At 43.8% G+C, this 11,773-nt stretch overlaps 1 protein-coding gene across 2 annotated transcripts; it reads right to left on the reverse strand.

The window, feature by feature from the left end:
* Positions 1-6,488: 6,488 nt before the first annotated feature.
* LOC103640805 (calcineurin B-like protein 6) lies at positions 6,489-10,296 on the reverse strand. Of its 2 annotated transcripts, none has more exons than XM_008664277.4 (9): positions 10,084-10,296; positions 9,493-9,646; positions 9,330-9,412; positions 9,162-9,221; positions 8,572-8,680; positions 7,966-8,018; positions 7,505-7,585; positions 7,299-7,411; positions 6,489-6,819 (listed from the first exon to the last, which is right to left on the reverse strand). In XM_008664277.4, the coding sequence occupies exons 2-9, from the start codon at positions 9,605-9,607 to the stop codon at positions 6,762-6,764; spliced, it is 672 nt and encodes a 223-aa protein (XP_008662499.1). In that variant the 5' UTR covers positions 9,608-9,646; positions 10,084-10,296; the 3' UTR covers positions 6,489-6,761. The 2 variants fall into 2 exon arrangements, with proteins under 2 accessions (XP_008662499.1, XP_008662500.1); XM_008664278.4 differs by having other exon boundaries at positions 9,738-10,273.
* Positions 10,297-11,773: the final 1,477 nt, after the last annotated feature.

Below are 11,773 nucleotides of genomic sequence, written 5' to 3' on the forward strand. Positions count from 1 at the left end.
TGATCTAAGAATAACCTTGACCATTTCATGGTCATCCCATTTGGTGCTCCCGAGGTTGTGCACTTGATTCACCAAGGTCTTGAGCCGGTTGTACATAGCTTGTGGCTCCTCTCCTTGGTTGAGGATGAATCGACCAAGCTCCCCCTCGATCGTCTCCCGTTTGGTGATCTTGGTCACATCATCTCCTTCGTGTGCCATTTTGAGGACATCCCAAATTTCTTTGGCCGTCTTTAACCCTTGCACCTTATTATACTCCTCTCGACATAGAGAGGCGAGGAGTATAGTAGTGGCTTAAGAGTTAAAGTGCCGAATTTGATCGGCCTCGTCCGAATCGTAGTCCTTATCCCCTACCTTCGGTACCTGCGCTCCATACTCAACAATGTCCCATATGCTTTTGTGGAGTGAGGTTAGATGATGCCTCATTTTATCACTCCACATACAATAGTCCTCACCATCAAAAAATGGTGGTTTGCCTAGGGAAACGAAAAGTAATGGAGTGCGTTTAAAATGCGAGGATAGCGAAGGGGCATCTTACTATACTTCTTGCGCTCATGGCGCTTAGAAGTGACGGACGCCGATTCGAAGCCGAAGGTGGAGGGTGACGAAGAGTTGGCCTCGTAGTAGACCACTTTCTTCATCTTCTTCTTGTCACCTCTCCGTTGTGACTTGATGGAGGAAGATGATTCCTCCTTATGCTTGTGGCCGGACTCCCTTGAATGGGTTCTTCCCGAGCTTGCAGACTTGTCACCGCCGGTCACGATCTCCCTCTTGGCGTGATCTCCCGACATCACTTCGAGGGGTTAGACTCTAATGAAGTACCAGGTTCTGGTACCAATTGAAAGTCGCCTAGAGGGGGGTGGATAGGCGGAAACTGAAATTTATAAACTTAAAGCACAACTATAAGACGGGGTTAGCGTTAGAAATAAATCCGAGTACGAAAGAGAGGGGAAAACAAATCAACCAAAGAAATATAGCGGATGACACGGTGATTTGTTTTATCGAGGTTCGGTTCCAAAGAACCTAATCCCCGTTGAGGTGGTCACGAAGACCGGGTCTCTTTCAACCATTTCCCTCTCTCAAACGGTCACCTAGACCGAGTGAGCTTTCTCCTTAATCAAATGGATCACTTAGACCCCACAAGGACCACCACACAATTGGTGTCTATTGCTTTGATTACAAGTGCTTGAAGAACAAGAATGGGGAAGAAGAAAGCGATCCAAAAACAAGAGCTCAAAGAACACGAGCAAAACTCTCTCTCTCTCTCTCTCTAGTCACTAGGAGTTTGGAGTGTAATTGGGACTCGGAGAGGCTTTGATTCTTTTGAATTGTGTCTTGTATTGATTGTACTAGCTCTTGTATTGAATGAGATGTCTGAAAAACTTGGATACTTGGAGTGATGGTGGTTGGGGGTATTTATAGCACCAACCACCAAACCAACCGTTGGGGAGGCTGTCTGTCGATGGGCGCACCGGACAGTCCGGTGCGCCACCGGACAGTCCGGTGCGCCAGCCACGTAACCCAACCGGTAGGGTTCTAACGGTTTTGACCATTGAACCTCTGACATCTTGGGGCACCGGACAGTCACTGTTCACTGTCTGGTGCGCCTTCTGGCGCTGCTCTGACTCTACGTGAACTGTCCGCGCACTGTTCATGTTTGCAGGCGACCGTTGGAGTTTACCGTTGCACTCGATAGCCGTTGCTCCGCTAGCACACCGGACATTCCGGTGAATTATAGCGGAGCGGCTTTCCAGAAACCCGAAGGTGAAGAGTTTAGTCTGTATGGCTCCTGGTGCACCGCTGTTCGGTGGCACACCGGACAGTCCGGTGCGCTAGACCAGGGTTCTCTTCGGTTTCTTTTGCTACTTTGTTTTGAATTCTAACTTGGATCTTTTTATTGGTTTGTGTTGAACCTTTAGCACCTGTGGAATATATAATCTATAGCAAACTAGTTAGTCCAATTATTTGTGTTGGGCATTTCAACCACCAAAATCATTTAGGAAAAGGTTTGAACCTATTTCCCTTTCAGCAGCCTTTGCTACATCATCAGCATCATCTGATGCAGCCTCGGGAACAATCGACATCACTACCCAAAATAGTTTTAGGTCAGTGAGCCACATGTGAGTCTTAATCTGCCAGCGCTTAAAGCTTGCGCCGTCGAACGCTTCAGGCTTAATGACATCAAAACTGGAGACCATTATACGAATCGGTTTTCTGGATTGTTATAGTTTTAAAGAAATAAGTGACATGCTTCCAAAATATTTAAATAAATTAAATATTCTAATTTTGAATAAGACAAGCATATAACTCAGATAAATGTCATATGTAATTATAACAGCAATGAATAGTAGCATTTCTAGGACATGAAAACATGTAACATAGATACTCAAGTCCATTTGAATATTAAACATAGCGAGTAGATGAAGAAGGCAGATTAAACACATAAACATGATTGTTTATATTAAAATATTGCTCTCAAAATAGCGGGTTGCTGCACTAAACAGCCCTCCAACGCTAAGTGGTGATCAGAGATCTTTGACTAACATGACAGTACTACCTTACCAAATCAGGGTTTTAGAACAAATATAATGAGCTTAGAATTCAAGCATGAATACCAAGAGTAAAGAACTGAGCAGTAAATAAAATAACAAAACTTAGCACAGGTAATCAGCCTCAACAAAGACAGATATAACTAAGCACAAATATATATTTAATGCTAAAAATAACAACACATTAAAACTCAGACTGCCACGTTGTCTCACTACACCGCTATCATCATCGAGCATATAAATCCGCCCATAAATTGTGCAATCACACCCAAGTAAATAATACTAGTAGATTGCATAAATATACTCAATAAATAAAGAGAGTCAACGAGTAACTCACAACACGCAGATTGTCTACATGGGAAGACTAGCTCAGCGAACACAAGGTCCTGTCCCAGAAAACCAATTCTGTCGCCCACATCCGGACCTACACGGCGGAAGGTTGACGGGGATACTCAAGCCGCTACCGGAGCCGAGGGAGACGTCCACGGCACCAATCCGAGAAGAGGAACACCACGCAGTAGGGAGCTCAAGCACCAGGCCACGGTGGACAGAGACTAGAGAAGAACCATAGCACCACACAGGTGCACGATACCGGCAACAGAGCACATGTATGCCAAACTCGACGAGCGCAGAGGCAACTCTTCCCTCTTCAACTTGCTCACCAGTGAGACGCACACCAGAGAACGATCAAACCGGTAGACTTCGTCACCGGGTCAGCAAGCCAGGAGAGAGGAGGAAGAACAGCAGTATGCCGAGCGAACCAGAGGAAGAGCCAGGGACCCCAGCCAGGAGATAGCTCGTCCATCTTAAGGAGCCAACCTCGAGGAGGTTGCGTAGGGGCGGTGTGGAAATCGGTCGAGCGCCGAACGAATCGCCGAGCAGTTGAGCACCGCCACCCGCGTAGCGGCTGAGTTGCTCGCTCGCCTGTGCCATCCACGGCATCAGCCTGCCCTAGGGACATGCTGGCCGGTGGGCTGCTCGGCCACCAGACCTTGTAGCGGCCCACCCGGCTGGTCTCCCTCCTCTTTTTTTGAATTCATTTCTCATATTTTCATTATTGAAAATAAAGGGAAACCCCAAAATGAACAGCAGTCCCAACAAAGTATATTACGCTGATCAAGGACATGTATGAGTATGACAATGTTGTGACTAGCGTTCGAACAACTGATGATGATACCAATGTTTTTTCGATTAACATAGAACTACATCAAGGTTAAGCTTTGAGCCTTATCTATTTGCCTTAGTGATAGATGAGGTCACAAAGGATATACAAGGAGATATCCCTTGGTGTATGCTTTTCGCTGACGATGTAGTTCTAGTAGATGAAAACCGGGAAGGAGTAAATAGAAAGCTAGAGTTATGGTGTCAGACTCTAGAGTCAAAAGGATTTAGAATTAGCGGGACCAAAACCGAGTATATAAGATGTGACTTTGGTACTACAATTAGTGAGGATGGAGATATAAGTTTCGGATGCCAAGTAGTACCAAAGAAGGACACCTTCTGTTATTTGGGATCGATGCTACAGAGAGATGGTGATATTGATGAAGATGTTAGCCATAGAATCAAAGCGGGATGGATGAAATGGCGTCAAGCATCGAGAGTCCTATGCGACAAGAGAGTGCCACAGAAGTTGAAAGGCAAGTTCTATGGAGTTGTGTTTGGATAGAAGTGCTTGGAAAGAAGCTATCCACATGTCCGAACCGTGATTAGGCATTTTTCCTTTTAGTGCTCTCAAAAGCTTTTCCCCTCCCCTTTCTCTCTCTCTTTCTCCTTTTGGTGACATATTGTTGGGTTTCAACTCTAGCTTATGTTTTGGTTGTCGAAGAGACTTCGTCAATGGATCAGCAATATTTATATCCATGTGTATTTTGCAAATCTTTATATCACCTCTATTAATGATTTTGTAAGTATGTTTTTAGGTTTTTGGTGTGGTATAGGTTCCTTGGCCTATACAATAGCACCATTATTATCATAACAAAGGTCCAAAGAATTTGGAGCGCTCGAAACCATGCCTAGCTCAAAAACGAACTTTATGATCCAAACACCCTCCTTAGCAGCTTCTAATGCCACTATAAACACAACCTCTATTGTAGAATCAACCACCATATCTTGCCTGGAATTTTTCCAACTTATTGCTCCTCTATTGAGAAATAACACAAATCTGGATTACGATTGGCCATCATCTCTATTGGTTTGGAAGCTAGCATAGTGTAACCATTTATGATGAGCTAGGAATATATTCTCCATATACTAGGAATATATTCTTAGTTCTTCACTAGTATTTTAGGATTTTTTTTACAGCCACGTAGTGAGCCTCACCATGGTTAATTTAGTATCTACTTGTAACACTTAAAGTATAAGCAACACCAGGACGTGTACATAGCATGACATATATGATGGATCCAAGCGAAGAGACATATGAAATCACATTCATCCTTTTCGCTCATTAGGTGTCGAAGCACACTAAGAATCACTTAGGGTAATGTCATATGACATTGGCGAGAAATCTTTCTTGGTATCTTGCGGATTGAACTATTTTAATACATACCTTGTCAATCTACGTACTTTGGCTTAATTTAGTTATCCTTTTTATCTGTCCTTATAAGTTTTAATGCCCAAAATGTAAGTTCCCACTCCCAGATCTTTCAAAGAGAAACTATTTTTTTAATAAAAACTTGACAACTTGTAACATAAAAATATCATCTCTGATCTACAATATGGCATCTACATATAGGGCCAAAAATACATGTGTGATCCCGCTAACCATCTTGTAAACACAAGACTCTTCTTCATTTTTAATGAAGCAAAACCTTTTGACTTCTTCATCAAAACAAAGATTCCAACTCCGAAATGATTGCTTCGATCCATAGACTACTGAAGTTTGCATAATTTTCCGATATTTTTAAAATCGATAAAACCATCAGACTATGTCACGTACACATCCTCACTTAGGTTTCCCTTCGAGAAAGCCATTTTAACATCCATCTACCAAATCTCATAATCAAAATGGGCAGCAATTGCTACGAGAATCTGGATAGACTTTAACATAACGATGGGCAAAAAGGTTTCATCATCAACATCTTAAACTTGTTTAAAACATTTGCCATCAATAATGCCTTATGGTTATGGATTGTAAGCATTTCCATCCATCTTTACCCTTTTCTTAAAAATCCATTTGCCAATGGTTTGAACATCGGGTGGACCAAAACAGACTACACAATGACGGTAAAGTCAGAACCGGCAAGCTTTATTGCTTAAGCTATAAATATGTGAGGGTGGCTCGTTGTGGGGAGCCTTTTTACACGCTTGGAAACAATTCTCAAAACATTAGAGCTCTTGCTAAGACCCCACTCTCATACACTTCCATTTTGATAGCATTTGGAAGAGCTAGAGACTGATTCTAATGGAATTGGAAGATTGATCAAGTGGCACTAGAAGATCATCATGCAAGCTAGCTTTCTTATTACTCTTGGAGGTGATTGTCACCTATACAACTTGTAGTTGTGAACTCCATTTAGATAGTGTTTAGTACCAAAGTCTAGTTAGACGGAGCAGCTCTGTTCCATATTCGAAGGATAGAATGGTTTTGTTTTGTGTTTGGTAATTAGAACGGAGCCTCTGTTTTTTGTTTGGTTCCAAAGTGAAGCGGAACAGAGCGGCTCCATTCTTTCGAAGTGACGCAGAACAAAAGAGAAGACAACTAACAAAAACAAGTTAGAGAGATCAGAGATACAGCATATTAGAATATTAGAAGAATATTTCACTTTTAGAGCAGCTCAATTCTATACAGAGCGGCTCGGTCTATCTAACTCCACAACCAAACACTACCTACCAAACACAACAAATAAGGTTGTGTTTATGCTCCGACAAAGGTTTGGCTATTGAGCTCATCCCGCCAAAGGAGGCAAAGAGCATCTCCATCTTTTGTGGCATCACATGTACTCAATTCAATTCTTACTTTGAGTAGTTTTGTACTCAATTTGATTCTTACTTTGAGTAGTTTTTATGAGCAATATGTTTGAAGAATATTTTATAAACACAGACAAGAAACGCTTCATGCCCTAATTCTGTGCACAATAGCAATACTCACTATACAGGAGGACATGCCACCACATAAAATTTACATTTTCAAGGAAACAAAAACAACTAAGTGCCCCCACAGAACCTGATCTGCTGTGCCCCAGGGGCTTCAATGGTGCCGTAGACGCTGGGACCTCACGCATCCTCTACTTGAGAGTTGAACACAAAGCTTGGAAATGTTGTGGTGATATCCCTGTTGAAAAATTAATCCACGATAGGAACAATGTTTCAATAAAAGATGTTACTCCATCAAACCTACACAGATTCATAATATGAAACTTAAGCACCATAGTTTTCACCCATTGAGGATCAATGACAGCATATTCCCGAGACCATGGACAAATATAGAGAAATACAGGGAGCAGATGGCGAGAAATTTGCTGTTTTGCCACTCTCAAATTTGGCTGCCTGTTATTATGCCATCCCGTGTCTATGACTGGTGGGACCGTCTGTGTCTATGATTTGTGGGTCCGATGGCATACTGGCGAAGCCCACAAATGATAATGGCAAAATTGCCAATGGCTCGCAGATGGCAGACGTTTTGTGTGTTTAACAAATATAGAGTCCACAATACTGAGCTAGTGAGCTTTACATAGGATTATAGGAACCCAAGTATTCAGGAAGAAAACTCAAATTGTTAAGAAAAAGGCAAACTCATCAAAGAGTACTGACCGGAGATATGGGAGGGTCATATTTTTTAACAGAGATGGATGCCTCAAGACAAGGCTGCGCCATTCCTCCTTATCAATTTTGCCATCGTGCTTTGTATCTGCTTCCTCAAATGTCTAGTAAGATCCAAAAAAAATATGAGCAACTAAGCATACGTTTAAATATATATTAGTATATTACCCTGCAGAACTACAAGTATTCAGATATACCTTATCAATAATGCCTTCAATAATATCATCTGAAAGATTCATTCCTGATTCAGCAAGTGTTGCGACCACCATTTGCTTGACCTGACAATCAAGAAGGAACAAAATAACATTTTCATTGCTGATGGCTGCATTTACTATCAAATGGGATATACTTTGTCCAAGAAAGTATAAGAACATTCCACAAAAAGGGTTGTGTATGAGGGCCTCAGTTTAGATTCATAGATGTTCAACATCATCAGCTTAGTTCAATTTAACTAGAGAAATAAATTTCCACTGAATAAAAACTTATGCTAAATTAGAACATGACTTGAGAAGGTGAATAATTGCACTCACGTACAAGCTAGTGTAACACATGTAGAAAAAATTGAAGCAACATGGATCATGCAAACGAATCAAATGCAATAACAAATAATGAAACGGAAGAAGTGATTTACTTAAGAATATAAGCAAGTGCAAGGTACCTCCTGCTTTTCAATGAAACCTTGTTGCTTGAGATCATACAATTTGAAAGCAACTGCAAGTTAATAGGAAACAAGATCATGGAAGCGAATGATTAGTACGACACGAGCATAATTTCCCAAAATAGGATAAACTGAATTGGTTAACTACATACTCGTTCTAAATAGTTCATCATAGAAAACTTCCCAACCTAAAGATTTTGTATGTGCATGGTAAAGATGCAGGTTGCAGGCCTCGCACTAATATACTCTCTACAAAGCTTATCCCTCCCTACAGAGCCTTAGAAAGTAACAAAATCAAAAGAAACTATTTCTAGTCACAACAAAATGAAGTGGCAGTCCATTTAACCCATGTACCACAGCAGGAAATGTATATTTCAATTTTTACAATGTTCATTATTTTGTCTTCGAAAGGCCATAACATGCATTGCAGCCCCAGCTGCCTATCATGAACAGAAGTGTTTTCATGATATGTATTAAGCACTGACTCATTGTCTTATCTTGAATTAGTATTATCACATATTAAACCCATAACTCGATAATCGGTCACTTATGTAGCGTAATCAAGAATAAATGAATGAATGAATAAAGTTAAGGAAGAAGGCTTACAATCAATTTTGAAATCGATTGGTGCACTCGGATGGAACACAGAAAGGGCTCGAGCAAATTCCTCAAACTCGAGAATTCCATTGTGTTTCGTGTCAAACAAGTCAAATACCTAAGTCAATGAAATGAAAACAAGATACCTTAGTGTTTATTTGAGGTCACTCCAAAAGAAATAGTGAATTTGTAACAAAAAGACAGTTCACATTGAGCATCCCCCTTCCAATGATTGCAGGTGGGTAACTACTAATCGCACATGCAGAAACATTGAAATGTGTTAACAGCTTAACTCATGCCCACAGAGACATATGTGTAAGCATATGATTGAAGCTTAAAAGGCTCAGGGTCTATGATGTCCTATCACTGTTCTAGACAGCTTGGCATAATGTGATTAATGTGAATGTTCATAAAACAAATATTGTACTGTTGATCCTTTCATAAAACACAACTAGAAAAATAATGTGACCCAAATAGCAAAAAAACACAATATATTTGGCAAGAACAGACTGAATTCCATGAAGTTTTCAGCAGTGAGCTTTGGTTTCATGACAACAAAATTTTCACTGACAATATATATAAGGATCCAGTGGGCATACCCGGTCAGCAAACATGCTATCCTTTCTGTTGGTCTTAAACAAGGCTAATTGGAATTCTTCCTGCAGATAATACATCAAAGCTCCAAGAAGAGATCAGAGATAATGACTTCATGGAAACAAAGTTGTCATTCACTGCCACTTCACACCAAGAGCTTAGAACATACAAACCTTGTTAATCAAGCCATCATCAACCACAGCACTGCTAATCTTCTTGAACAGCTCATACAGAGCCTCAATTTCATTCACATTAACTGCAGAATACAGAAAATCCACTGCTGAATAAACGGCAACAGATATGAAAACAAGCATAGAGAGAGTAAAAAGAGCATACAAACAGTTTCTCTAGCCAGGCGTTCGGGGTCCTCGAGGCCCTTTGGCCGATTGGGTATGTCAAGGTCGCAGCACTTGAGCAGGGCAGAGGCGAGCCGTCGAACAAAGTCCACCATTGCACACTCCACGAATATCCAAATCAACACTTCTCCTAGCTGCAAATGACCAAGAAGTGGGTCAGGCCTCAGGGCCTACCACCGTAGCGCACGAGCAATTTCCACGACCGGATGACACCACAACACCCACCCAGTTCCCCCTTCCGATTGGAGCAAAATCCCATAAAAACAGGGAACCAATCACTTCCCCGCTCAGGATCACCAGATCACAGCACAGCTGGAGGCACGCAAATCGTAATCCCGACCGACGCCCCGATACCTCGGACACGGACACGAAACCAAGCTAGAAACGGATCCCGCAGCCGCCAAAACGCCGTCGCAAGCACGCGCCACCGCTGGTCCGCATTCTCTCCGCGGCTCCCGGCTTCTACGCGCGAGAGGCACGGCCACGGGATCCCGCCGCATCGGAGTCCCCGGCCTGAGGAGGGGGGCGAGAGGGGATTCGTGCACGAGAAGAGATCGGTAGCAGGCCTCACCTCATCGGGGATCCTCCTAGTGGATGGAGGCGGGCTATTTGCGCGTGGAGGGTCGGAGGGCGGGGACCGGCGGTGAGAGGTTGCGGGGTCGGGGGGCGGGGAAGTGCGTGGCCGGGGGAAGAGGAAGGGAGCGAATCGCCGGAGGAGGAGCACGTCAGCCTTGTTTAGCTACTAGGTGAGTGAGTGTCCGTGTGACAGAAGATATAATACCACGATAAATTATATATAAAATATTTGTTATACTGTTACTGAAAAAATATTTTATAATCTATTTGTGTCGGTGTTTCGAGACCGGGGGTCCCTGAACCGATGAGTGAGATGTCACCGCGTGCCCTAGCCCAGATGGGTCAGCGTGAGGCCGAGCGCGAAGGGGGGAGGTGAGGCGGCCGGAGACGGGCGTGAGAGAGGTGGAAATCCCGCGGCCTTCGTGTTCGTCCCGCGCCCAGGTCGGGTGCGCTTGCAGTAGGGGGTTACAAGCGTCCACGCGGGAGAGGTAGCGAGCGGCCTCGCGCGAGCGCCTGTCCCGTCCTCGTCCCCGCGCGGCCAACCCTCTATAAGAGGGCCCTAGTCCTTTCTTTTATAGGCGTAAGGAGTGGATCCAGGTGTACAATGGGGGGTAGGGCTGGATATCGAGCCAGCTCGGCTCGGCTCGTTCGAGCTCGAGCTGGCTCGTTAAGCTAACGAGCTGGCTCGGCTCGGCTCGTTAAGATAGCGAGCCACAGAGTCAGCTCGGCTCGGCTCGTTTACGAGCTCGAGCTGGCTCGTTTAGCTCGTGAGCCAGAGCAGAAAAAAATAATATATGTATAACAATGAATTTCTAGTTAATTTTAAGCTAATTTAACAACATAAAATAGTAATTATACTCATAGTTTCACAGACCGTATCAATATAACACCAAATTAACACCACTTATCACTCATCAATTCACTATTCACACACATGTTCAGCAGTTTAACCCACACTTATATTCGCATAAACCAATTTCATACATAGACATAATTCATCAATCATTAGTTTAACTTATAGGTACATATAACATATTCATCAATTGTTACATACATGATATGTATATAGTTTTGTTTTGCTGAAATGTGATAGCTCGTTTAGCTCACGAGCTGGCTCGTTAACAAACCGAGCTGGCTCGTTAAGAAACCGAGCTAGGATGCTAGCTCAGCTCGTGTAAAAATTCAAACGAGCCGATCCGAGCCGAGCCGAGCTAGCCACGAGCCGAGCGAGCCGACGAGCCGCGAGCATTTTGTCCAGCCCTAATGGGGGGTGTAGCAGAGTGCTACGTGTCTAGCGGAGGAGAGCTAGCGCCCTAAGTACATGCCGTCGTGGCAGTCGGAGAGGTTTTGGCACCCGGTTCGTGTGGTGTCGTGGCCGTCGGAGGAGCGCTGGAGCCCGGCGGAAGGACAGCTGTCGGGGCTGTCGAGTCCTTGCTGACGTCCTCTTGCTTCCGTAAGGGGGCTGAGAGCCGCCGTCGTCATAGAGCGTGCGGGGCGCCATCATTGCCTATCTGGCGGAGCGAGCCAGATGGGACGCCGGTCTTGTTCCCCGTAGCCTGAGTCAGCTTGGGGTAGGGTAATGATTGCGCCTTCTGTCGACGTGGTCGGTCCGCGCCCTAGGTTGGGCGATGTGGAGGCTCCTCCGAGGTCGAGGTCGAGTCTGTCTTCCGTGGTCGTGGTCGAGT

This window comes from Zea mays, chromosome 10 (genome assembly GCF_902167145.1).
Source record: "Zea mays cultivar B73 chromosome 10, Zm-B73-REFERENCE-NAM-5.0, whole genome shotgun sequence".
NCBI classification, from domain to species: Eukaryota; Viridiplantae; Streptophyta; class Magnoliopsida; order Poales; family Poaceae; genus Zea; species Zea mays.

Excerpts from the sequence above, each read along its gene's own strand:
- LOC103640805 (XM_008664277.4), bottom strand. The coding sequence starts at position 9,607 with ATGGTGGACTTTGTTCGACGGCTCGCCTCTGCCCTGCTCAAGTGCTGC. Across the intron at positions 9,222-9,329 it reads ATGATGGCTTGATTAACAAG|GAAGAATTCCAATTAGCCTT; the intron begins GTTTGTATGTTC and ends TATTATCTGCAG. Across the intron at positions 8,681-9,161 it reads ATAGCATGTTTGCTGACCGG|GTATTTGACTTGTTTGACAC; the intron begins GTATGCCCACTG and ends TCATTGACTTAG.